The sequence below is a fragment of the Diospyros lotus genome, chromosome 5, assembly GCF_014633365.1.
Source record: "Diospyros lotus cultivar Yz01 chromosome 5, ASM1463336v1, whole genome shotgun sequence".
Classification (NCBI taxonomy): domain Eukaryota; kingdom Viridiplantae; phylum Streptophyta; class Magnoliopsida; order Ericales; family Ebenaceae; genus Diospyros; species Diospyros lotus.
The window spans coordinates 39730690-39758269 of NC_068342.1; the positions used below are offsets into that span (position 1 = coordinate 39730690).

The 27580-nt window shown below is 36.7% G+C and overlaps 1 protein-coding gene across 1 annotated transcript; it reads left to right on the forward strand.

The window, feature by feature from the left end:
- Positions 1-26378, forward strand: LOC127802411 (uncharacterized). The gene is made up of 9 exons (XM_052338203.1): positions 1-371; positions 834-914; positions 2905-3025; positions 3131-3225; positions 20023-20094; positions 24017-24286; positions 24446-24557; positions 24851-25037; positions 25914-26378. The coding sequence occupies exons 1-9, from the start codon at positions 348-350 to the stop codon at positions 26014-26016; spliced, it is 1065 nt and encodes a 354-aa protein (XP_052194163.1). The 5' UTR covers positions 1-347; the 3' UTR covers positions 26017-26378.
- The last annotated feature ends 1202 nt before the right edge of the window (positions 26379-27580 follow it).

Genomic DNA, 27580 nt, shown 5'->3' on the forward strand with positions numbered 1-27580 from the left:
CCCGGGTCAAAACCGGTAGCCGGAGCTCCGAAACTCGAATCGGGCTTTGTCATTGCGCAGGAACAAATCCCAGATCCCAAATCCCAAATCCCAAATACGGAAGAACGTCTGATGAAAACGTTGGATTCTCACATTGCAAGAAATCACGCAGAAACAAAGCAGGCCCAAGGGACTGACTGATCTCTGCTCGCTACAGATCTCTCGCTCATCGGTTGGTGATTCACCTGAAAACCCTAGAAATTACGACAAATCCGTCCTCGTTTCGTCTCCAATCTGAATCGCGGAGCGGAGTTCCCAAATTTCCCTAATCTCGACCTCATCAATTGTGAACACGCCAATCACTTGCGATGGTGGTCTGCAAATGCCGCAAGGTATGCCGCCTCCCTCCTGAATATATAGTTGTAGATCACTTGACGATTACCATTTCGTTAAAGTTTGGGCATATCGTTGATGGCAATTGCACTCGCTGCTGATGTTGAGCCGGGAAATTTTCTGTTTGCATTATGAGTAGGATTCGGATCGAATCGAGCTCGCCATTTGAAATCCGAGGGAGAATTTTGCGATCTGGTAGCTTGTTAAGTATTTATATATAGTCATTAATCCAGTGGATTAGTTTGAATGAATCATAAAAAGAGAGAGAAAATCAAGCTTTGTATTTCCGAAACATAATAAGTAGTTGATATTCATTTTCTTCCTACTGCTTGTAGAACCTACTACGCTCCTTGGTTTTGTAATTGACATTTCTGAGCTGATAATACATACGAGACGGGCCTGGTTTTGTGCTTTTGTTGAGTCATTCTGAAGACTGATGTACAATGATCATTTTATCTCAGGCAACTAAACTGTACTGTTTCGTACACAAGGTTCCTGTTTGCGGAGAATGCATATGTTTCTCGGAGCACCAAATATGTGTGGTATGATTATAGTTATCTCCATTCTCCATATAATTTACCTTAGCTCTTGTATGCTGGTTACTAGGAAATCAATTTCTGCTTTATATATTATGTTGTGGTTAATGAGTTGGTGGATTTCATCCATAAGCACATGCTTTTTTTTTTTCTCTCTCTCTTCTTTTTGGTTCTTTGGAGTGTTCACTCCCCCTTTGGCACTCAATGTGTACTTATTCTTGTATTCTTATTACATCACATGTCTAATGTAAGATGATCGTCACAGTTTTTGGGTACTAACAAGAAAAGTCCGAAGTAAAGGGAGGGAAACAGAAACAAATGTTCAAGTGCTCCATGGGGAGAGATGATATAGCAAGAGACATACACATGTAGTGTATCTATTGATATTGAATTTCACAAATGAATTTAGCTAGAGTAAAAATCTTGAGATGGATGAGTTCTATTAGAAGAATAGATAAAAGGAACCAATCCACTAAGAAAAAAAGTGGAGTGTCAACAATTGGAGATAAATTGGAGATGTAAGGAGGTTTATTTTGATATGTGCTGAGGTGGTAAAAGAAATAGAGGGAGGAGAAGGAGAACATGGTTTAGGGAAATAGAAAATATATGAATATGATTACCTTAACATTCAACCGAGGATGTAATCTAATATATACAATAGGAGGAAATGGATCTATGTAGTCAACCCCGAGTCATTGGTACATAGGTAGCTCAGATGCATTGAGCTGAGCATGGCTTCATTTGCTCTCTAATTTGGTCCTATACATAATTACAATTTGACCTCTTGTACAAAATCTTTTATTCTGAATCAAGAAGCATGTAGTCTGTCAAACTTGACAGTTGACATGAAAATTTGGTACAAACAAATAATTGGAGGATGGAAATTGAGTGATGGATGAGAATTGGGAGTGGTGTGAATTCCTTCCGTAATAATTTAAGGTGGAAAAGCCTTTCCTCCTCCAGGTGATGCAGGACAAGCAAGGAAATTTTATGGAAATATTATTCTAGGACAAAATATAGAAAATAAGAAACCATATATTTGCTTTAGTATATCTAATTACCTTCTTTGTTTATTTCTTTCCTAAGTAGTTTTAGGGAGATTATATTTCCAATCTAGTTAGGATACAATTTTGGTCTATGATGTGCTTCCTAATTTGGGAGGATTTATAGTCTATATAAATCCTTTAGAGGTGTACTGTTAAGCAGACTTTGATTATTGATATTGAAACTAAGAATTGATTTGAGTAATTGGGTTTACTCATGTTTTTATTTGGGGTTCTACATCACCAGGCCTACACGTCCCATCCTCCGAAATATAGTTTAGCTTTGACATCTTACAAAATTGTAGATGTTAAGTATTATATTAATGATGTTGATATGGGTTAACGGAGCCCAATAGAGAAAAAGGATTCATGTAGTTGACTCTATCTAGTTGAGAAAAGGCTCAGTTCAGTAGAGTTGATATGAGTTAATGGAGTTTTGGCATACTTACCACTGAATTGCAAGGTTCTTGTTTGATCTTCTTTTAAACTTCGTTTTGCTGTGGTTCTCATTCTCAAAAGTTTGAAAAGTGAAGTCCTTGAACATTCTGAGAATGCTGGAAAAGTATTGATTTTGGATTACCAATGATTTTAATCTACAGAAAACTTGGTATCTGGTTTCTATGGTCCAAGATTTTGCTTGAAACACTTCAATCAGTCAGTTAGATTTTGTTTCTGAAAATATTCTCAGCAACAAAGCCAGACGCACCTTTGGAAAAACTGTGGCATTCTCATTATATATCTAGGTAGCTCAGGTCACTGAGACTGTTTTACTTTTTCTGTTTACTTGGACTGCTACAAGTTTCTCCAACAACTGAATGATCTTTATTTAGCTGCTCATGTTATCATGTGATTGCAGCTGTCTATTTTGATTTCACCAAGGAGGGAGCAATATTTTTTTTGCAGTTTCTTTCTTCTTCTTTGGGCTTATGCTATGCTTTTTTGTCCCTGTGCAGGTCCGAACTTACTCAGAATGGGTAATAGATGGAGAGTATGATTGGCCCCCCAAATGCTGCCTATGTCAGGCTGTGATTGAAGAGGGGACCGATCCTCAAACTACTCGATTGGGTTGCTTGCGTATGTGATATTGTGTAAACTGTCAAATCTTATTTGTGCCAAGCTGGCTAAACTTAATGACTTACTGGCTTACATGTTTTCTTTTTCATGTTTTGTTGATTTAAGATATTATACATACAAATTGCTTGGTCTCGCATATTAAAGGTTTTCCTCCTCACACTGCTCCGGCTGGATATCTCTGTCCTGCCTGTTCCATCCCGGTATGATTTAATTAAGATGTTGATTTAAGTATTATGTATTTTCACAAGTTTTTCTCATTTTCTCTAACTGATCATAGCTAAAGGTGTTAATGCTTGCTGTGTTCCATATTATTGCAAACAGTATCAAGAAAATATTTGTGTTTACATATTTCTGTTTGCAAATGGATACTGATTTTTTATATGTGCTAACATAGTCGTCAAAGGTGTGAGGCACAGCTCTATGCACTTCATCACCACTGAGGCATAGTGCCATGCTTGAGGTGCTGCCTAGGTGCACGAGGCGCATGCCTCATGCAAGGGCACAAGGCGCATTAGGTGCATGCCTTGTATATGTAAGTGTATTGAAACACTATTTCTTGTCCATTTGTTGTCTTAGATCTTCTTTCTTGTTAATTTGGTTGCATATTCCTGTATATCAATGAGAGGTGAACCTAGTGGTGTAAGCTGGAGGTCTGTCGGATCTCTTACTCACCGCCAGGATCCTTTGTTAGTGATGTTCACTGTTATTCTAGGACTATGCGGAATGACCCTTGGATGATATATGCCTCTCTCAACACTCTCAAAATCCACCCAGCAATTATAGGAATTGAAAACAGAAAACATAAGAACAAGAAACAGAAAGCAAACCACACAACGCAAAGATTTATCCTGGTTCGGTTTCCTTTGAGGAAACCTATATCCAGCCTTCAAAGAGCCCTCTTAGCAGTCTTTATTTCCAGAAAGAAGATCAGTACATCACAGCCCTCATAGCCCACAAACCCGAGTACAATACCACACTGTTTCCCCAAGAAAATAAACCCAAGACTTGCAGATAGTCTTCCTTTCTTGAACAATGCCTTGCACTCATAATACAAAGGACTAGAGCACTCATAGAATAGTTCTCTCTCAGCAGGCGCCTTGCCCCCTTATTTATAGAGGAGGCAGACACACTTAGGCAACTAACTAACTTAGGGAAATTACATATTAACCCCAACAAAATGTACTAATTACACTTTAACCCCTAGCTGCCTAATTTCTTCAGCCGAGACTACTCCTTCAACTCCTTTCCGGTTCTGCTATCTTCTAGGACAAAACTCGAGGCAAACTTCAACATTCACCTGCTGGAGAACTACTCATGCCGGTGTTCTACTTCATTTTTTTTTTCCCTTTTTTCTAATTTCTTTTGTAATTTAGAAGAAACTAAGGTGGTGTTCTCTTTGTGTTTCAGTTTTGAGTTTTGAATTCATTTTTAGTTTTGTGTTTTGAGTGTCTGTTTTGAGATTTTTGAAAACGCATTCTTTTTATCATTCTGAAAAACTATTTCTCAAAATATAAAATTAGAAAACGCATTTGCTTTGAAATTTTGAAAACGGTTTCTTTTTTGTTATTATGATATTTTATTCAATGAATTTGATTTAAAGTAAATTGTAAACATTTATTAGTAAATTGTAAATTTGATTCAAAGACTTTAAACTATAATACAAGAGATGACTGATAATCTAATCGTATGTAATACATTAAAATTGCAAAGTGCTTTCTAAAACAATTTTTGATTTGGTTCAACTATTAATTTTATGATAAATTTATTTTTGACCGATGTTAATTTTGAGATTTAGATAACCCACAACATGAGACACTGAAGAAAGTAATTATAAATTATAAAATAACAGAACATTAGTTTGTCATAGATAGAATCCAAAATCTTAGAAATATCATTAAAAAAAATTAATACAAAAAAATCATATTACATATTCAATTTAATATTTAAATAAAAAAACAAATCATAGAAGGGGAGGGGAAGCCGCAACAATCAGGAAAAAACCATCGGTGAAGGGGAGGCGATGCTCGGTCGTTCGGCTGTTGACGGTGGTGGGCGTGATGCTGGGGTTGTCGGTCAACGGTGGTGGCGGGCCAGAATAGAAGAGAGGAGAAAGGAGACAAGGGGCGATCGACAGCAGGGGGTTGTGATGTCGGACGCGATGCAAGGGTTTGCGACGGGGTGCGGTCGATGGCGGTGGCGAAAGCAGTCGACAACCAGAAGAGAGGAGAGAATGTGGGTCTGCGCAGTGGGGTGGGGGGGAAGGCTGCGTTTTCCGTGTTTTGGGTGAGTTTTCATTGAAAACACCCAAATGTTGTTTTGTGTTTCCTTTACAAAAATTTTCCTTGTTTTCGAAAATGCGTTTTTGAAAATAGCAAAGTGAATGCATTTTTAGTGTTTTGAAAAACTGAAAACTCAAAACAGGCTAAAAATAGTAAAGAGAACGCAGCCTAATTATTTGTTGTAATTGTTTTTTGTTGTGTTCTACTCTAGTTTTTTTCCTTTCTTCTAATTTCTGTTGCAATTCACAAGAAACAAAATGCTAAGAAACAAATGTTTTCATTGTGTGCTTTACTAATTTTTTTTCTCTTCTAATTTCTTTTGCAATTTAAAAGAAACTATTTTTTTTTTGTAACTATTTTTTCTGTGTGTTCTGGTGTAATTTTTTTCTTTCTTCTAATTGCAAGAGAAATTAGAAGAAATTTAATTGTTTTCTTGTAATTATTTTTTTACAGTGGATTCTGCTATAATTTTTTCTATCCTCTAATTTCTTTGTAGTTAGAAGAAACTAATTGTTTTTTCTGCAATAATATTAGTTTAGAGTTGGTTATTTGTCATTTATGATTTTATGAGTTTGCATCTATCTCCTTATAGGTACATATTGAAAAAAATAATGTACAAGTATTTTTTAAACATTTTGAATAAATGTGCACCTCATGTGCCTAAGGCTCGCGGTTCGCCTTGTAGAAGGAAATAATGTTGTTTGGTCTGTTGTGTGTTTCTTATATTGTTTGATAGTTGCAATTAGTTGTAAGTTGTTACGATTTCTATTATACGGTTATGAGCAAGTGTTAGATCAATTAGTTGGTTATGATTGTTGTTGCAAGTTGCAACTATTTGTTACAAAAGGATAGCTGAGTACAAGTACTCGTCTATGCCTCTATTTCTGTATTATTCATTTTCAGTAAAGTTTCTTTCAATGAGAATTCTTTTCTTTTTTCTTCTCTTGTGTATTTTCTTTATGTTTTACTTTCAAGCTCTTGCTTCATGGTATCAGAGCCAAAGATAAACGTCGATGGCTTTCAATCAAGAGTTCAACTCCCTCCTCCTTGCCTCGCTCCTCCTCTCCTCTGTCGTCGACCTCACAGTTCGACTTCTCGACGGTGGTTAAGGCTTTCAATTTCATACCTATCAAGGTGGATACCAGGCGCAGATCTTAGCGACAATTAGGGCGTTGGATCTTCTTCTGTTCATCAACAAATCTCAGCCATCAGTGAAGTATATCTCTGATCCGGTCTCCTTTGAATCCGAATCTTAGGTTGTCAATCCCAACTATCTCAATTGGATCAGGTCGGATCAATTATTACTTGATTGGTTGTTTTCCACAATAGAAAAAGAGATTCTCACACAGGTGATTCATTGCGAATCATTTGCAGATGCATGGATTACTCTTGAAAATCTTTACTCTCAAGAAACAATAGCTAAGTTTTTCCAATTAAAGCAACAATTGAGGTTAATCAGAAGGATTCTCTTTCTGTGAATGATTATATTTTGAAGATTAAAACTACAGGACATACTCTTGCTACCATTGGTGAACCTCTAAATGACAAGGATTTATTGCTAGCCATTCTTAATGGTCCAAATAATGACTATGAGACTGTGGTTAGTATCATCACTTATCAAATGAACGACATAAATTTAGAGAAGGTTCATTATCTTTTCTTGATGCATGAACAAAGGCTAGCTACTAAGAATGCTTCGATTTCTTCTGCTCTTAATTTCGATATTGCTGCATCATCGTCCATGCATGTTAATGTTGCTTCTTATTGGCCTAAAAATGGAAATGGATCTGCACATAATAGAGGTGGTTTTGTTTCAAGAGGAGGTGGTTATATGAATAGAGGAGGAAGAGGTCGTGGAAGGTCTAATGCTAGGAGAGTTTACTGTCAATTGTGTGGAAAACCTGGTTACTTTGTTGATAAGTGCTACTGTATGTTTGATAGAAATTTTCAAAGGACTCCTAGCCAAAATTTTGGAAGGCCTAGTGCTGTGACACAGTCAGATCCAAGAGCATATATAGCTGTCGCTAGTGATTCTAATGAGGTCTTTTTGAATGAAGAAGGTTTTGTTCAAGGGGCTCACTATGGTAATTTACCTTAGCCTTCAGAAACTCTATCCCAGCCCTCTTTGCCTGCTTATCATGGAGAACCCTCGTGGTTTGTTGATTCTGGAGCAACAAACCATATCACTTCCAGCCTAAATAACCTATCTCTGCATTCTCCATACAATGGTGTTGATAAGGTTGTCGTTGAAAATGGTAAGAGACTTCCTATTTCTAATATTGGCCTTAGTCAATTATATACTCAAACAAATCCTACCTCTATCATTTCTTTGCCTAATGTTCTTCATGTTTCTCATATGAAGAAAAATCTTATTTGTGTTTCTCAGCTTACAAGAGATAATAATGTTGTTGCTGAATTTCATTCTGATTTTTGTTTGGTTAAGGACAAGGATCCAAGGCTGGTGTTACTTCAAGGACACCTTAAAGATGAACTTTATCAGCTGGCTCCAACATTTGTTTATGCTGTTAATAGCAACTATGTTCTATCCGTCAAGCCTAAAGTGTTTACCAATAGGGTTACTTCTCTGAATAATTGTAAACAATAGAATTCATTTTGTCATGAACTGTCTCCTACTGTAAATGTAGCCCAAAATAACAATGTATGTCAGCAATGGCATGCAAGATTGGGGCATCCTTCGTTTAATATACTGCAGTTGGTTTTGAATAAGATTCACATTCCCTATTCACGTTCTGTCTTTTCATTCTATGACTCTTGCAAGATTGGAAAGTTACATCAGCTTCCTTTTGCTAATTGTGAAATCACCTCAAAGAAACCATTAGAATTGGTGTATTATGATTTGTGGGGTCCATCTCTTGTTGTCTCCACTAAAGGGTATAGATATTATATCATTTTTGTTGATGCCTATACTAGATATACATGGCTATATCCATTGATACTAAAATCTGATGCATTGACCGCCTTTATTGTTGAATTATAGTACCCGACCAAACTTAAGGCTATATAAACTGATAATGGGGGAGAGTTTAAAGCCTTTTTGCCCTACCTTCATAGTTATGGCATTCGGCCTCGATTTACATGCCCTCGTACACACCAATATAATGGTGTAGCTAAAAGAAAGTATAGACATATATCTGAGATGGGTCTTACATTATTAGCCCATGCTCACATGCCTTTGAAGTTTTGGGTAGAAGCATTTCAAACTATTGTCTACACAATAAATTTGTTACCAGCCTCTCCTCTCAAGTTTCACTCTCCTTTTGAATTACTTTACCATAAACAACTTAATTATCTGCTGCTTCAACCTTTTGGTTGTGTTTGTTTTCCTTACTTTAGACCTTATACCTAACACAAATTTGATTTTCATTCTACCAATTGTGTGTTTCTTGGATATAGCCATGCTCACATTGGTTACAAATGTTTACATCCATTAGGAAAAGTCTATGTTTCTAGACATGTGCAATTTAATCCTGATTAGTATCCCTTTCCTGTTCTGTTTTCATCTTCTTCTTGCTCCTCATCTCAATATCAGTCAGCTTCTAATGGTTCTTCTACTTTGTTTCTTCAGTCTCTTCCTTCATTTTCCTCTAATTCTTTGTTTCCTCGCGTAGCGTTGTCCTCTATTCCTACCTTATCAATGCCTTCTCCTGCCCAACAGTCTATTTAGCCTCTTCTACCCAAACCTAAAGCTGATCCAGCTCCCTCTATTCATCCAATGGTCACCAGGTCTAAATCCAAACAGCTAGTTGCCACCTCTCCTCATGCTTTAGTGAGTACCCTAGAACCTACTTCAGTTCATGAGGCTCTCCTAGATTCTCAATGGGTTAGAGCTATGGAAGAAGAATTTACTGCATTGCAGCGTAACAACACATGGGAGCTTGTTCCCTTCTCCCCTGATATAAATCTTATTGGCTACCAGTGGGTGTTTAGAGTTAAAATATAATCTTGATGGATTTGTTCTCAAGTATAAAGTTAGGTTAGTGACTAAGGGTTTCCTTTAAACTCCTAGAATTGACTATGCTGAAACCTTTAGTCCTATAATTAAGGCTCCTACTATTCGGGTTTTGTTCTCTTTGGCTATTACTTTTGATTGGGATATTCAACAAGTAGATGTCAACAATGCTTTTCTCAATGGGGATTTAACTGAAGTGGTTTATATATGTTTCAACCGAAAGGTTTTGGGGATTTAAAAGGGTTGTTTCTGATGCTTCTCTTTTTATCAAAAAGACTTCTCAATATGTCTTGTTCATTCTAGTCTATGTGGATGATATTCTTGTTATGGGCTTGGATTCTGCAGCTCTTCAATCTTGTATTCGAGATTTGGACACTCACTTTACTCTTAAAACACTAGGATCAATAAATTACTTCCTAGGATTTGAAGCTTATAGAGATAACATTGGCATATATCTCACTCAATCCAAGTACACCTTAGATCTGTTGAAAAAGGCAGCAATGCAAGATTGCAAGTCCTATGTTACACCTGTAAATTCGAGAGTTTCATTGACTGATGAGGGAGACCCATTTTCTGTTCCATCCCTCTATAGAACCATCATTGGTTCTCTACAATATTTGACATACACTAGAGTGGATATTGCTTGTGGTGAATAAATTGAGTCAATTTCTGTCTTCTCCAAAAATGCAGCATTGGTTAGCTTGTAAAGGATTGCTTTGGTATCTTATGATGAGAATCTTGGAGGGCCGACTAACAATGATGCAATTCGACAAGTCAACCTCGTCAGCCATGTCGGAATTGGATGATTGACAAGATTTGTGCATAAGAAGGAATGGTTATTGATTGACTGGTTGATTGCAAGATTTGGGCACATGATTGATTGATTGATTGGTTAATTGATTGACAAGATTTGAGAGCATAAAAAGGAATTGATGATTGATTGATTGCCTGATTGAAAAGATCTGGGAATATGAAAGGAATGATTGATTGATTGATTGACCAGATCTAGTTATTTATTTATTTTCTATGTAATTTAGGATTTTTATTAGTTTCCATGTAGAATTAGGATTTAATTATTTGCCCATTTAAAGGCTTTTCCATTGTAAACATTAGACAGAGATTATTATGAATTTTTGAATTTGAGAGATTTTATCTCTTCTATCTTATTCTTCAATGAACAAAACTTCGAACTTATCAAAGGAATGATTCCTTTGTGGCGTTCAAAACCCGAACTTATCAAAGATCTGGGCAGTGTTTGTGGCGTTCAACAATTCTTGGTTCTTGTTTCCGCATAATCAACGGGTTTAGATTTTAATATAGTCTAGGTTCTTGGTTCGTGAATCAACGGGTCAGGAATTCTTTGCCTTCTATCCGATTTTGGCTTTTTTGGGGTTCGTTTCAATCTTTTGTGGGTTCCTTTGGCCCTATCCCATCGCGGGTTCACATCAGTTGGTATCAGAGCTTTGGCTCTAAAATCGGGTATTTATCTATCCTTTTTTTTTTTTTTCATTCTTATATCATTTAAAAACACAAAAAAAATATTCACATCCTAAGGTTTTGTTCTGTCTTTTGATTCTACGTCACATTATCTTGTGTCTTGTTATTCGAAATTCCTAGAGTCATCCGTATTAGAAAGTTAAAAAAAAGAGATTTTTTTTTTCTTTTAGTATTTGGTTCCGTTCTTTTCATTATTCCTTACATTTCGTTCTTGAGTCATTTTGTTTGATATTTCTTAGAATCATACCAAAAAAAAATAAAATTGCTTGAAAGTTTGCAGGCTTTCAGGGATGTGACTATTTGTGACTATTTGCCTACAAGCTGATCCTTCCAGTTCACGATTCGAGGACGAATCGTCTTGTAGAGAGAGGGAATGATGAGAATCATGGAGGGCCGACTAACAATGATGCAATTCGACAAGTCAACCTCGTCAGCCATGTCGGAATTGGATGATTGACAAGATTTGCACATAAGAAGGAATGGTTATTGATTGACTGGTTGATTGCAAGATTTGGGCACATGATTGATTGATTGATTGGTTAATTGATTGACAAGATTTGAGAGCATAAAAAGGAATGGATGATTGATTGATTGCCTGATTGAAAAGATCTGGGAATATGAAAGGAATGATTGATTGATTGATCAGGTCTAGTTATTTATTTATTTTCTATGTAATTTAGGATTTTTATTAGTTTCCATGTAGAATTAGGATTTAATTATTTGCCTATTTAAAAGCTTTTCCATTGTAAACATTAGACAGAGATTATTATGAAGTTTTGAATTTGAGAGATTTTATCTCTTCTATCTTGTTCTTTAATGAACAAACTCCGAACTTATCAAAGGAATGATTCCTTTGTGGCGTTCAAAACCCGAACTTATCAAAGATCTGGGCAGTGTTTGTGGCGTTCAACAATTCTTGGTTCTTGTTTCCGTATAATCAACGGGTCTAGATTTTAATATAGTCTAGGTTCTTAGTTCGTGAATCAACTGGTCGGGAATTCTTTGCCTTCTATCCGATTTTGGCTTTTTTGGGGTTCGTTTCAATCTTTTGTGGGTTCCTTTGGCCCTATCCCATCGTGGGTTCACATCATCTTAAGGGAACAATTGGTCTGGGCCTGTTCTTTTCTCCTTCTCCTGGTGATTTATCCTTAACAGTTTACACAGATGCGGATCATGTGGGCTGTAAAGTCACTAGGAGGTCTACCAGTAGGTTATGTGTGTTCCTTGCTACGAATTTGTTGGTTTGGGACTCGAGGAAACAGTCTGTAGTAGCTAGATTGGTTGGAGAAGCTAAATATAGAGTTGTTGCACAGGGTGTTCGTGGCTAAAGTAACTGTTTTCTGAATTAGGTTATCCATGTGTTAAAACTTCGATTATATGGAGTGATAATCTAGCAGCCAAGAGTATAGCTGAAAATCTTGTATTTCATTCTCGTACTAAGTATATTGAGATTGACGTGCATTTTGTTCGAGAGAAGGTGGAGAATGGTGAAGTTGAAATCAGATATGGTCCTATTTTTCTCATGTGGCTTACATTTTCACTAAGGGATTACCAAGGGATAGGTTTCTGTTCTTATGTGACAAACTTGACCTTAAGTTGTCACCTGTGCATCATAATCCTACAGCCACTCCAGACTAGCTCAAGCTCAAGTCTTCTTCTGTCATGGAGTCTGATTTGGGGGGGAATGTAGAAGGAAATAATGTTGTTTAGTCTGTTGTGTGTTTCTTATATTGTATGACAGTTGCAAGTAGTTTTAAGTTGTTATGGTTTCTGTTGTACGGTTATGAGCAGGTGTTAGATCAGTTAGTTGGTTATGATTGTTGTTGCAAGTTACAACTATTTGTTACAAAAGGATAGCTGAGTATAAGTACTCGTCTATGCCTTTATTTCTGTATTATTCATTTTCAGTAAAGTTTCTTTCAGTGAGAATTCTTTTCTTCTTTTTTCTCTCGCATATTTTCTTTCTGTTTTACCTTGAAGCTTGAAGCTCTTGCTTCAAGTTAATTTGTGCCTTAGTGTGCCTTTGACAACTATGTATGCTAATGAAACCTCAATGTAAAGAACTTGGAAATCAACATTAACATGTGTCTGGGAAGTAATATAATGTTAAAGTGCAACTTAGACACTGCAGAAGATGTGATCTGTTCACAAATTCAGGTGGGCATTATAATAATTTCTTCAAGCAAGGAATGTTATAGATTGCATAAATGGCAAAATCCTTGAAGCTGTCTTTTGGTTTTGTGGGGAGAAGATGTTGCATTGATGGTTGAATGTTGGATGTCTCATTCCTGTTTTTCCAGAATTGATAGAAGAACTGACACATCACCCCACTCTCCTCGCGTGTTACTAAACCAAAAACTGGAGGAATTTTTTTTTAAATAAAATAATTAGTTCAACTTATATTTTTAAAATTAATTCCTTCCCCCTTGGCTCGTCTAGTGAATCTGTTAACCCATTTTCATTTGGTTAAACAAGTTCATACCATTGATCACTAGAGAGCCTTACCCATAATCCATTTAAAAATACAACCATTTATTCTAAAATCATGATTAAGGGTGATAATTAGAGTTTCAACACATCTAATGTGTTTAGATTGAACCTTAGTGATATTACCAATTTATACTCTTTTTGAGTCATCTTTAGCCCACCCTTAGGCTCAAGAAACACCTAGAGTTTGTCTTTGATATGGTTGCTATTCAACATTCCATTAAAATCAAATATTTAAAATACCCAAATAATCATCAAAGTTCATGAAAATTTCACAACTTGAACGCTCATAAGATGACTGTAATACCCTGAGAACCCAGGAGACTCTAGAGGTCTAAGAAGGGACTTTAGAGAAACTAGTACATATATCGAGGATAGTAAGGAAGGAAACAACACCAACTGGATACCTTTTGGCAGTGAACTAAAATGTGGCCTAGGCGGCCGCCGCGATTATGGCCAAATCGGCCACCTTAGGCGTCGACCCAGCTAATCGATACCGGGCGGCGCCTAGGCGGCCAAGACGGACGCCTAGCCGTGTGAACCGCCTGCCCGATTATGGCCTAATCGGCCGCCTAGTTCGCGTGAATCGATTTAGTATAAATTTATTAGGGTTTTTGTTTCCCCTTACCCGTTACCTCTTCTCTCTCGTTAATTTCCCCTTCTCTCTCGCGCGCACCGCCACCGACAATCTATTGTAGAGTTGCCGTCGCCGTCGCCTCTCTCATGCTCGCATGCCTCCACCGTCTCTTGCAGTTGTAGAGTTGCCTCCGGTTCTTGCAGTTGTAGAGTCGCCTCTCTCGTGCTCGCGCACTGCCTCCGATTTCCCCTTCTCTCTCGTGCTCACGCACTAGTTGCAGAGTCGCCTCCGTTGTTGCTGCTTGCTGTTGCGTGTTGCCTCTTTTTGTTTTGTTTTTGTTTTTTTGTTATTTAATTTAGGATTTATGTTAATATTTGATTATTTGTTATTCACTTATTTGAATATTTATTAATTATTATTATTAATGTTTTAACTTTGATTATTTGTTATTCACTTATTTGTTTTTTTGTTGTATTATTGGTTTATGTTGCATTATTGATGCTTTTCAACTTTGATTTAATTGAAAATAACATCAAATTACATCACAAAGTTAAAAAATAAAAAAAAATTGCAGTTTTCCTAGGCCCCAGCCTGGCGCCCGACTAGCGCGTAGCGCCTTTTAGAACACTGCCTTTTGGGCTGAATGTTAATAAAGAACTCCCAAGTTGAGTGTGCTTGAGGTAGGGTAACTCAAGGATGGGTGACTTCTGAGAAGTTCTCGTAGGCCCATCAAGGTAAGTTGATCCAGTCATTCCTATTGCTCGATGCGGGATATTACAAGTGGTATTAGAGTCGACCCTTGGAGAAGGCGGTTCGATGAGGGCGGGGTGTGGCGCCGGGGCGCGAGGGCTTGAACAAGGAGCAGCTCCTGATAGGCTTCTAGGATGGTAGCCCCTCAAAGGGGAGAAGATCTGGGACCAGTTGTAAAGTCACATGACAAGGACGTCATGTGCTCAATGGGGGGAGAATGTAATATCCCGAGAGCCCAGGGTCTAGTTCAAAAAGGGACTCTAGAGAAGCTAGTACATATATCAAGGATAGTAAAGAATGAAACAACACCAGTTGGATATCTTTTGGGTTGAATGTGGATAAAGAACTCCCGGGTTAAGCGTGCTTGAGCTAAGATAGCTTAAGGATGGGTGACCCCTAGGAAGTTCGCGTAGGGCCATCAGGGTAAGTTGATGTGGTCCTTTCTATTGCTTGATGCGGGATGTTATAGGAGAAGAAGAAGGAGAAAAAAGAAAAGAAAAAGGAAAAAGAAAATGTGGAAAAATAGGGAAAAGTTTTTGGAAAATTCCAGAAAATTCTAGGAATTAATTTGGGGCTAGAGGAGGATGCCCAAGCCAGGAAATTATCCAAGCACGCGTTTTGAGGTTAAGACACGCATATCGAGGAAGGCCGTGAGGCTTAGTTAAGGTGCGTGGTTCGTTCCAACACTTGATTTTAGTTTATTATAAATGTTTTGGTGTCTCATGGTTGGTTAATGAGTGGTTTTACCCTCCAAACTTGTGGTTCATGGTTGGTTAGTAAGCAGTTTTACCCTCCAAACCTTGAATTATGCCTTGTGAGTGCTTTGCCAAATTTATTGATTCAACAACATATTGAGCATATTATATTCTGTACATAATGCATCAATTGAGTATGTTTCATAAAAACGCATAGTGTGTGGTTTTCATGGCATTGATATGTTGGGACTGTGTCATTGTCATAATATTCGGTGAAATGGGATGGGGTCTTCCTGAGGATATCGCTACGTTAATCCCGAGGGAGCTGTGGAATAGGTTTCCACAGGTGGCCACCGATATGCACCCCGGGAATTGAGTATGCTGGGGTGTTTTCTATAGGCAAGGACGACAACATGGCCAGATGAGGGCCGATAGAGGACGAGCGAGATAATCTCTAATTTTTAGTTTGAAGTCATGTAATTCTTATTTGTTTTGGGAGAACAAAATGTATGAACGATTGTGGTAATTTATGATATCTAGTCTTGTTATTTCCACTACATATGATATGGCTTACTTGGCTTTTAAGTCTATTGAACTTGTTAGTTAGGTAGGCAAGACTGGGTTCTAGGATTTTCGTAAGCATGTGAAGATTGTTCTTTGAGACACCGCGTGTGTTGAACTTAATGTATGGCGGGAAAAAAAAAAAAAATCCCGATAAATCCCTTATAGTGGCACGCCCGGCGAGGTAGGGTGTTACAATTGGTATCAGAGCCGACTCTTGGAGAAGGCGGTGAGTGGCATCGGGGCGCGAGGGCCTGAATAAAGAGCGGCTCTTGGCAGGCTTCTAGGGTGGCAGTCCCTAAAGGGGAGAAAATCTAGGACCAGTTGTAAGGTCACATGATGAGGACGTCATATGCACAAGAGAGGGATAATGTAATACCACGAGAGCTCAGGGTCAAGTCCAAGAAAGGACTCTAGAGGTCTAAGAAGGGATTCTAGAGAAGCTAGTATATATATCAAGAATAGTAAGGAAAGAAATAACACTAGCTGGATACCTTTTGGACTGAATGTGAATAAAGAACTCTCGGTTTGAGCGTGCTTGAGCTAGGGTAGCTCAAGAATGGGTGACCCTTGGGAAGTTTGCGTAGGCCATCAGGGTAAGTTGATACGGTCCTTCCTATCGCTCGATGCGGGATGACCCATTGTGTAAAAATATCAACTTCAAAGGACATCATTTGGCCTTTAGAAAAATTATATAAAGTTGATTGTTCACAGTTTCACTTTTGTTGTGACACTTTTGTATTTCGGGTATTTGACTAACTACATCTCCACCTTTTCATGAGATCCATACGTCGTTAGGAAGCTCACTCGATAGGCTAAAACATATCCAAAAATCTTTGATTTTATTAATGTTTGAATTTCTCAAATTTGACTCTAAGCCAGTTTAACCTAGTGACTGCACTGCATAGCCATTATCAACTTGAACATCTTTTTCCACAAAAATCAAACGAATGTGAAACAAAGTTTGATAGAAACTGGATTTCCTTAACCATCATATGGAATTTTCTTGTAATTTAATACAATGCCTACCATTCCCAGGAAGCCAACAAATTGAACTGATTCACACTAGTGTTCTGTTTTAGACCATTCAGGCAGGTTTCACAGGAGAAATCATAACTAAATGTAAAAAAATCTTTTTCAATGATTCTTGTGTTGAAAGTTCAAAAAACACATCCTAGTTTTTGCGAAAAATATAGTTAAGGACATGACCATACAATAGGAACTTCATTTTAAGCCAAAAGAGTAAGGGTTACTAACACAGGCATGTGTCAATTTCTCATTCCAATATTTGTAACAGAGTTACCTTACATCTCAACCTTTCAATGGTCTGCATATTACTACATAGGGATTTATTTTCATACAAAATCCTACAAAATGAAACCTATGTAATTTCAAACCCACAAGAACTTTGACTTGCAATATATAACCAAAACTACTTAAATTATTCATCCACGCCTCATATTCAAAGGCCATATTTCTTCTTTCAACAATCTTCTATTTGCTGTTGGAAGATCTTCTCCCACATCTACATATATATACTTTGTAGAAGTATATTTTGGGGTGAGCTATATATTTATCAAGCATTGCATAGCATTTGACATGTATTGCATTATCAACAAACTTCAAATGCATCAAAACCTTCACATATAGCATGCATTTTCTAAAGAATAGTGATAGGCCCCCGGTCCATTGGACCTACTGAAGGCGGCCCAAGGGGCAGGGGCAAGGAGGTAAAATGGGTGGAGGATAGTAGGGGAAATAGCTGGTTTGTTGTAACAAACCAGCATGTGCTGCCAGAGGCAGTTATGCTGAGTAGGAGGGGGGTATAAATAAGAGAAAGAGAGTGAGAGAGAGGTGTGGAATTTTGTAGAAGGTTGTTGGAGAGTTGGGGCCTCTTGAATGCCCTATTGTTCTTCTTTTTTTTTAGCAAGCTGTGTAAAAACTCCAATTGGAATTGAGGAATTGAATAGAAATTCAGAGCATTTGTTTGGAATCCCAACAAATACCTAACACTCATATCATAGCCATTTTCAACATTTTTCGTAAGGTATTCAAAATATTTTATAAAATCGTATCTTCATGTCAAATGATGTAAGAAAAGTTTGCTCATATCCCATACCTTGATAGTGTGCTTGAGGAAGACTTGTTTTTGCTCCTAGGCTTTTCCTTTTAGCCAAGGCCTTCCTCTCCTTAGCTAAAGCTTCTTCTCAGAAGCTCACCCTTGAACCTCTTAAACAAAAAGAGGGGGAGGGGGCGGGTGGGAAGACCACCATTATTCCTGCTCTTTATAGACTTCAAAACATTGCTTCCCACTCTTCTACTTGAATTACCCACCTACTAAAGGGGTAATCAATTTAAAATTTTTGTATATGGTGTCATCCTATTTTGATGAAAACTACCCCACAGAGAGCCGGTTCTATAGTTAAAGAGCTTAAGTCAACGAAACCTTAAATTAGAAATTTGAAAAAAAAAAAAAAAAAAAAGGTGTGAACCTATGATGTTAGCTTTGGTGTATAGAATTCCTTTCTTTCTTTCTTTCTTTTTTTTTTTACAAGTAAATCAAGCTCTATTATCTCATTGTGAAGACTCAGGTCAAGGTGGGGTTTGGTTCTGTTTTGCTTAATCTACACTTGACTTTAGGTGTACAATGTTAGTGTTGACTTTCTCTAATTCATTTTGAGGTGAGGGTATTTCTTTAACTGAGCCAAGCTAATAACAAAAAACTCAATCATACAGAGGCATATATATACATATGTATGGATAACAAACTCAAAACAACCAAAATGCTGCTGGGGGTGAACCCTCTACAAGAAAATCATTGAGAAAGTTAACTATTCTGAATACATTCTATTATTAAGAAGTTCAAAAGGCACTAACTTGTCAAAAGGTTTTATACATGTGATCTTTGTTAACACATTTCTATTTTAAATAGTAAGCCTGGCTTTTTGCATATCATTTTATGTGGTTTTGGATTTAGGGTTTACAGTTTAGGGTATTGATGTGGGAGACAGCCAGAAGATTGAAGAGGAAGAAGACTAGAGGAGAGAAGATGGAGAATTAGAGAGGGAAAGAACGAACTCTGCAAGGAAGAAATCTCAATATTATTCTCAATCAATCCCCACTGATTACACTAATAAGGCGATACTTATAGGCTAAAGACAAATCATACTAAAAGTAAAACCTCAAAACCTTAGAAGAAAATAAAAATAGAAAAAACTGAAAATCTGAATTCTAAGTCAAAATTGAAACGCATCAAAAATCAAAATCATGTTTCTTATCAAACATGTTAGTTTTCTTTCCAACGGGGTACAACATGAAAGGATAGTGCAGCACTCCCTCTTGGAGATTCAAATTATCAAAGCTGCATATGAAAAATAGGTCATATCATATTGCCTTGGGAGGAAGCCTTTTCTTCCATTTCCTTCATTTATTGTTGATACTTGATAGGTGGGTTGGACCATTATTAGTTGCCACATTGGCTGTTTTCTTGTTTTAATGGTCTCCTATTCCATATGCATGGTTGATGAAGACTGATTAAGTTAACTAAAACTTTATAAATGTTCTATTTTGGATTAAGCTGAACCGAATATTTTTTGGTTTGCTTTACTGATTGGTTTGCTTTAAATTTGAAAGCTATTCTCTTTCATTTCCTTTTTTGTTTTTTGGGCATCCTAGATCATGAGTTGATAAAATTTTGTAATCAAATTCTTCTAGTACTGCACAAAGATCAAAAAGGGACAAGCCTAAACTCTAGTTTATTCAAAATTTCATCTAGCTTTTTTCTATTTTCAATAGTGCCTTAATTCTTAGTTATCACAAATTATTTATTTTATTTCCCTAATCATTTGCTTATATAAATGATTATATGGACTCCCCCCCCCCCAAAAAAAAAAAAATAAATAAATAAATAAATAAATCTAGATTAAATGTTTCTGAAGTTAGTACTGGTATGTTACAATTTAAAACTAGTGTTAGATTGAATTGTGGATTTGCTAATGTTAATGAAGAAAGTCCTTAGCATATATTAATGTGAGCACTGAATAGAATTTGATGGGGATCTCTGTTCCTGGATATATGTAAATCAAAAAACTTGTTCAGGATTGTGGTTTTGTTATGACTACTCTTTCTAGCTGTGTTATTTCAGAACATGGTTCATTACCTGTTGTGCTTCATTGTTGCAGATATGGCCTCCAAAAATTATAAAAGATTCTGGATCTCGCCTTCATTCAAAGCTAAAGGAAGCAATTATGCAGGTAATGCTTTATTTAAGACTTTTTGAATTTTGAGTAATCACATGGGATGGGTACTTCCTGACTACTTGATGGGTAGTCCGGCACTAGTTTTCTGTTTCCTTGTCGTAATGGCGACAATAAAGTGTTGTAACATCGATATGGTTAATCTGGATGTCATCATTTTCTGTTGGCTGCTTGGTCATGACCTTCGTTAATCTTAACAGTTGTTGTCTTGAACTTGTTTATTTATGGGTAATGCTAACCTTTACCCTTAGGGCAATGGCGAAGCACAATAAATTCACCTTGCTTTAAGAAAAGATGCATTGTTTCTGGTTGCAAAATAATTTTATTGATTAATAAAATGTTACAAAACACAATGCATTTATCATTAACTAATAAAAGTGTTTTTGGGCTGAAAACAATATGCAATAAATACACCTTATTTGAAAACAAGGTGTATTTATTGAAACTTAATCCTTGCCCTAAGGGCAATGTTTAGCATTATCCTTTATTTATTTATTGGCTTAGGGCAAGTTTTGTTTTCCATGTACTATTTCTTTTCTTTAGTTTTATTAAGTGCTGATTCTCAAAGTGCAGTAGAGGCTGCTTGGTGGAGCAAATTCTTACAATTTCAGGGTTTAGCAGTTCAGATTTAGGGATTAGCTTTTGACTTTGACTTGAAAAATAGAAATCAAATGTACTTGGCCAAGACAAGGAAAAAGAAAGAAAGAAATGAAATACTAAGGGCTGCCTGTTTGAAAATGCTGTGAGTTTTTCTATGTTCATTTTCTTTATTGGTTTTCATTCCATCTGTGTTGCGTCCAGTTGAGTTCAAAATATGGAAATTGAACCTGACAATTGATATTGCTGTATATTGTCAAAAAATGAAAAGGAAAATTGAAAATGGCATTCGGTTTTTCTAATATGTATTCAATTTTTTTTCCAGAAATATGATAGAATTAAATTCAACATTTTGTTAATATGTTCTTAAATCCAGAAAACTCAGAAAAAAAATAAAATTGAGCAAAAATTCAGAAAATACAACTCTTCAAAAATTCAGCATATTAGATTCAGCAAAAATGCAGAATATTTCAAAAAGGTTCTGAAAATTCTAGTTTGATGTGCAAAATTTCCAGCGTATCTTCATATGTAAATTTTCAGCTAAGATTTCCAAAATTCAGAAAAATCTAACTCTTCTTCTTATCAGTTCACTGCACACACACACATATATATGGAAAGAGAGAAACCCAATCTGGGGTGGCTGACCGCATATGTGAGGTTGTTTATCCCAGATCTGGGCTCAGCTTTGGTTTCTGAACCCAGGCAGTATATATACATATATAACGAGAGAGAGAGAGAGAGAGAGAGAGAGGGAGGGAGGGAGGGAGGGAGGGAGAGAGAGAGAGATGAAACCCTTGGGGTTGATGATGATGGTGAGCTTAGGTTTCATTTTCGACGATAATGGTGAGATTTGGGGTTGACGACGATGCAGGTAATGTTTAATGGGTTTCATTTCTGTTAGCTAAAGTGGAATGGAATGGACACGGAAAGGGTTTAGGGTTGTGTTGAGAATTTTGGAATTTTTGGAAGCTGATTTTAATTTTCTGAAATGGCAAATGATTTTGCCATTTTTTCCATTCCATAAAAGAATGGGAAAAAAAAGATAACTGAAGTGTTTTTAAACACGCAAGGAAAGCTTTTTGGATGCATTCAGGGGGGAGAGATACTCTTTCCAATGTCTAGGTGTGTGTTTTCCACTCATTGGTATTGGTAAGAAACATGCTTGTTCAAGTATGATTGAAAACTATATCTCCCTCTTTCCAATGTCTAGGTGTGTGTTTTCCACTCATTGCTTCCCTTAAATTTTCTTGCAGAAGCAAAGAATGAAACTTCTTCAGTTGGGATCTCTCAGATTTCTTTGAACTTACCATGATGATATGGAATTTAGTTGTTATTTGAGATTATCTGATATCAAAATGTGATCTTGACTCAATTAGCATAGGAAGGACTAATTGCATTATTTCATGCAAGTGAGAAAATGGTGTGTAGCTTAGTTACGAAGGATTATTACTGCTAAAGGTTTGGGTATCTATCCACCCAGAATATGCTTTAAATATAAGTTTTTGTTAAGAATATGCTGTCAGATGCTCTAATTTCTCTCCTTTTGTGTTTCAAGAATGTTGCATAGGGGGACTGGTATCTTACTGTTTTTTTGGTCTTTCAAGGGCCTTGGGGAATTAACCAAGCAGGAGCATAAGCATAAGCATAGCTATAATCCAATTTTACTTGTAATAACATTCATAACTTTTTTTTAAAGTACAATCAAATCACAAACACAATTAAGAATTACTATGATTGATGGCAACCAGAAGAAAGTTTGATGCGTCAAGTATTTAAATCCGTTGGAATCACTCCATCCACATCTCTCAACCTACTCTGGGGCCTGCAGGAGGCCCATAGCAACATGCACACACAAAACTCAATTATCCTGTTCAAACACCTAAAATCCGGCTGGAGGGGAGTGAAAAGACCAAAGTAGATGCGACATACCAGTATGGAAAAGTACTTATTTTTATGGTTTCTTGCTGGAGTGAACTGCTGAGATTGCTTCCCTTTCTTTGTATGTGGAACCTTACTGTAAGGTTTTATAATATTTTGGACTATATGAGTAAAAGTACTGAAATATAGATGGACCCTTTCATGCATTATAATGTACATTGAAGGACATGAAACCCATGGATTTATGTTTTGGTGTTTGCTGAGCTCTTTGAAGCAAGCTACAATTTCATACTTAAGATCTACACCACATCATTAGATTATAAACCATCTTGTTTCCTTGATGCATATATATCTTTTGGAGAAATTAAGATCTTGAAGGCCAAGTAAACTTGCTCTTTTTTTTTTGTGCCAAGAACTTGCTCAAGTTTTTTACTTCTTTAATTATCAGGCACAAGAACTTACCATCCTTTTGGGATTGGTTTTATTCATGTGCATTAGAGGTTTAGTTACTACTCTCTCGCTTTCTCTCTCTCTCTACCCTGTAAGAAGTGGAAATAAAAATTTGCCTCTCTTTCCTTGATTTATGTTAGTAGTTTCCTGCTACCTTGCAGTATGAGGAATGCGTGTATATATATATATATATATATTTGATAAGTAAAATATGGATAACAAGTGACGTTATGATTTCGCACGTTTTCTACTCGAGGGATTTTCCATAATTTTTGGTAGTTTATATTGTCCAAATAGGCTGGAACATGGTGTGCTAATTTGGTTTGATGCATGGCATTATTTGCAAATCATGTGTATTGAGGTGTAATTTTATTTAGCGTATCATATTGAACAGTGAGACACTCATACTAGATATGTAGATGGTTGTTATATGACCAATGATATACAGATTAACAATGCCTGTGCAAGTGATTGAATGTTGTCAAAGTTAATTTTTTGGGTAGACTTTTGTTTGACATAGGGTTGAAAAATGCATTGGAATGTTGAACTATAAAAGGGACTTGACTTTTGCTGGGTCTAATTGGTGATAACTTCTTGAAGTTATCTTGATGCTAATTTAGCCCCACCTATTTTACTTGATGTTAATCACAAGTCAAATTTTGTCTATACACCTAACAACTAGGTAATAAACAAAGATGATTAATTTATGTCTTTACCAAAAATATGGCCCCAGAGAGAGTGGCATACCAAATGATGAATAATCAATCATATGGAAGGCTCTGAACTTTTAAGGCAGAGGATCTGATGAATTAAGGTATTTATGCATGTTTTGAAGTTGTCAGAATGGACCAGATGTCTGCACCTAACATAAAAGTGAAATTTTACATTCATCTTATGATAAATCATGCAGTATTAGCGTCGTGTTCATTGATTTTTACATGAATAATTTATAATCTACTAATCTTTTGGTTTTGATTACTCTACTGTTATGCAGACTGGTCTTGAAAAGAATCTGTTTGGAAGTCATCCAGTTTCCTTGCCAACAGAATTCCGTACTCCTCCTCCTGCTTTTGCATCAGATCCACTGATGGATGTCTCTGCCACTGGCAATAGCTCAGCCATAGTGGGAAAAGATACAGAAGGATTCTCAGCTGCAACTGGAACAGGCACAAATGATATTGTGGAGATAGAAGGCCCTAGTTCAATGAATTCCTCTCTATCTAATCAGCACTCCAGTTTTATGAAAAGTGCAAGTCCTGCTGGTGTAAGAGATTTCTCTTCACTATGCACATAAATCAGAATATGTTAGTCAAATAGTTTGTTGTCTTATTGCATATCCTGCTTATTCTTCATGATGTGTGCTGTTGTATTTTCCCCTATTAACTATCTTAAATAACTTTGGTGACATTGCAACAAAACATAGCCTGGTGCTACAACCCGAAAGAGTGCTGTCCAAGTTGATAGACAAAACTCTGAAATTTCGTATTATGCTGATGATGATGAAGATGGGAATCAGAAGAAGTACACAAGGAGGGGTTAGTATATTTTCTTCTTCTTGAGTTGCTATTTTGTGGTTAAATGGCCTTGTCCATTGCAATATCTGAATTTCATTTTCCAAAGGATGAGATATTCAGACTCTCACCCTTGATAACCCTAGTATGTCTTCCTGTTTTAGGCTTATGGCTTTATTGCGGTAATTTAAAGCCCCTTATTCACCAAAGTGTTAAAAACCTTTTCTTTCTTTTTTTCTTAATGATTGTGGTCTAATTCATGGATCATTTTTCGACGAGCACTTTGGAATTAAAATTTTTTATGCTGTTTATTGTAGGTTCTTTCCGCCATAAGTTTTTTAGGTCGTTGCTACCTTTCTGGTCGAGTGCATTACCAACACTACCAGTAACTGTACCTCCACGGAAAGATTCGTCAAATGCAGATGATATCCCAGAGGGCCGAGTGCGCCACCAAAGATCTTCAAGGATGGATCCAAGAAAAATTCTTCTCATCATAGCCATCATGTAACACTGCTCATCCTATTCTTTAATTTCACTTTGCTGTCTACATCCTTGTTTTTCCCTTTTAAAGTAAAGCTATGTTAGGAAATAGGACTTCTTTGACAGAATGGAAAATGAAAAGAAAATGACAACCCATGCACATATTTTTACATGTACACATGAACATTCTTTTTCCTTTTCCGTTTCTTCCACAAGTCCTAGTTCCAAACATGGCATAATGGAAAATGCAGGGGAAAAAAAGAAAAATAAATATGACAACGAACAGGAGTTAAAATTGCAAATGAGTGCCTGACAGCTGAATGAGAATGCATTCTAGTTTAAGTATTAGTCCGTCTGGCTTTCTTCTAATGCCAGTGTCAGTGTATTTCATCTGTCCTAGTGTTGAGACGTTACGTGAATGAAAATCCAACCCTTGTCATTTACGGACTGTCTGCGTGCATGCTTGATCCACATTTTGGGACTCCAGGTCCAACCTTTTGCACTGCATTAATCTTGTGCTGCTTACTTGTGAAACACATGGCCATAATCTTGTGCCGCTTGGACATCTAGCCATTTCTTATTTCTAGAAGCATGCATATTTTGAGAAACACAGTGGCCAAGTTTCTTTTTTGAGAAACACAGAGACCATAAATAACATGCATGTTTGTCCAGTAGATCATGGACAGCTATATCTATTGGTGCCGCTGGAGCATATACAGACTCACCGTTTAGATGCGAATGGCAGTAGTGGTATCTCTTGGTCTTTGCCCCGTTCCATTGCTCTGGATTTCATACCAATAAATAGACTGTTAAGTCAGTAGGTTAGATTATCAAAAATGAGAATTTTGCATTGTACTTTTTGAGATGAAGTGGCATCTGATTTTCTTTAATAAAATGCAGGGCATGCATGGCTACAATGGGCATTCTGTACTACAGACTTGCGCAGCGTGGTTTTGGCGAGGAGTTGCTGGATGATGAGCAGCAGCAGCAGAAGCAGCAGTGATCCAAAGTTTTTGTACTTAAAAAAAGAAGAGAGGCCATTACAATGGCCTGAATGAAGCTGTGTATGGATCGGATTTCCTCCTCCTATTGCAAATGTGTCTGTTACTTCTTCTGCTTGGTGAGGTCCCTTTCTGTGAAAATATTCGCTTTATTCATAGTGCAGCTGCCGCATGAAAAATTGATTGATCCTCTGCTACTGTAAGGAATTTTCATTTCTGTTTGTGTTGTAGTATTCTTCCTTTAGCAAAACTGACATCGTTGATCTTTTCTTTTCTTTTCTTTTCTTTTTTTGTTGGATGGCAAAGCCAGATGAGGATAAAATTATTTCTTTAAAATGATTTATTTGCAAGTATATTAGTTATCCATTCCAGCTAATAATAATATATATACCTGGAACCTGGTGGATTAAAATGTGTTTGAAATCCTGCATTAGGATATAGGATGATGCGTGGAATTCTGTTCACGTTTGAAAATCCTCATTTCCAAAGTAGCTTACCAAAGCAAATGGTGACTCCTTGATAATTAGGATGGAATAGCTTGTTTTACTATTGGCCAGAGTCAAGAGTCAGAGCCAGAGGAAATTCAGTTGAGATGTCAAAACAGGTCGACCCATGAGCAGGCTCGCCGAGCCTTGATGCTGGGACAGTGTCAGGCCATGGGCCCAATACCTTCAGCCCAGCATATGACAATCTCTAGTCCAAGTCGGGCATATGTTGTTGAGCTTGTACCAAGACAAAAGGTGAAATGAATAAATCATTTGTGTATATTAGATCTCTTCTCACAAAAAGAATAACAATTAAAATGTTAAAAAAGTGTTGGCTCAACCCCAACTCTTCGAGAGTTCATTTTTCCCGCACTTTGCGAACATGAACAAACAGTTTTCTGACTCCTCCATGGCCCCGCCCCAAAGGAGGTCTATGGCTCTGCATTAATTGTATTTTGTCTAATAAAACAAGTTTATTAGTTAAATAAACAAAACAATAATAGGTTCCTTTTGATATTAACCACAAATGAAGAATGAAGCAAAACTTGTTCGGTTTCATTTTCCTGTTTTTTCCTCTCTTTCCACTTTCATTTTGCTCTCTAGAAAGTCGAGGTCAGCGACTATGTATGTCCATAACAGTATTATTATGGTGGTAACATCAACTCTTAAACATCTGTCCTGAATTTTTAATTTATTTTATTATCAAAAACAAATATATAAACATAATTATTTAGATCCCTACAAATCCCCAAGACCCAGACCCAGACCATCTCGGTGAAACGAAACAATGTACATGACTAATGATCTACTTACAAATATACAATCTCTGGGAAACTCTAATTAAACTACTGTTCAGTGGCAGTGTTGTAGGTAGGATGGTGATCAATAACATATGTGATAAATTATATAAATATATATATATATTTTTTGTACATGAGCATCGACCATTATGAAGCTTTTATTATATAGTTTGTTTTTAAAAGAAGATTGTGTACCTGCAAATGGCCTGCTGGCTGCCGCATCATCAGAATCATAAATCTTACGTGTTGGATCGTGCTCTTTCACTCTTATATATATATAT

Excerpts from the sequence above, each read along its gene's own strand:
- LOC127802411 (XM_052338203.1), top strand. The coding sequence starts at position 348 with ATGGTGGTCTGCAAATGCCGCAAG. Across the intron at positions 3,226-20,022 it reads GTCCTGCCTGTTCCATCCCG|ATATGGCCTCCAAAAATTAT; the intron begins GTATGATTTAAT and ends TCATTGTTGCAG. Across the intron at positions 24,287-24,445 it reads AAAGTGCAAGTCCTGCTGGT|CCTGGTGCTACAACCCGAAA; the intron begins GTAAGAGATTTC and ends AACAAAACATAG.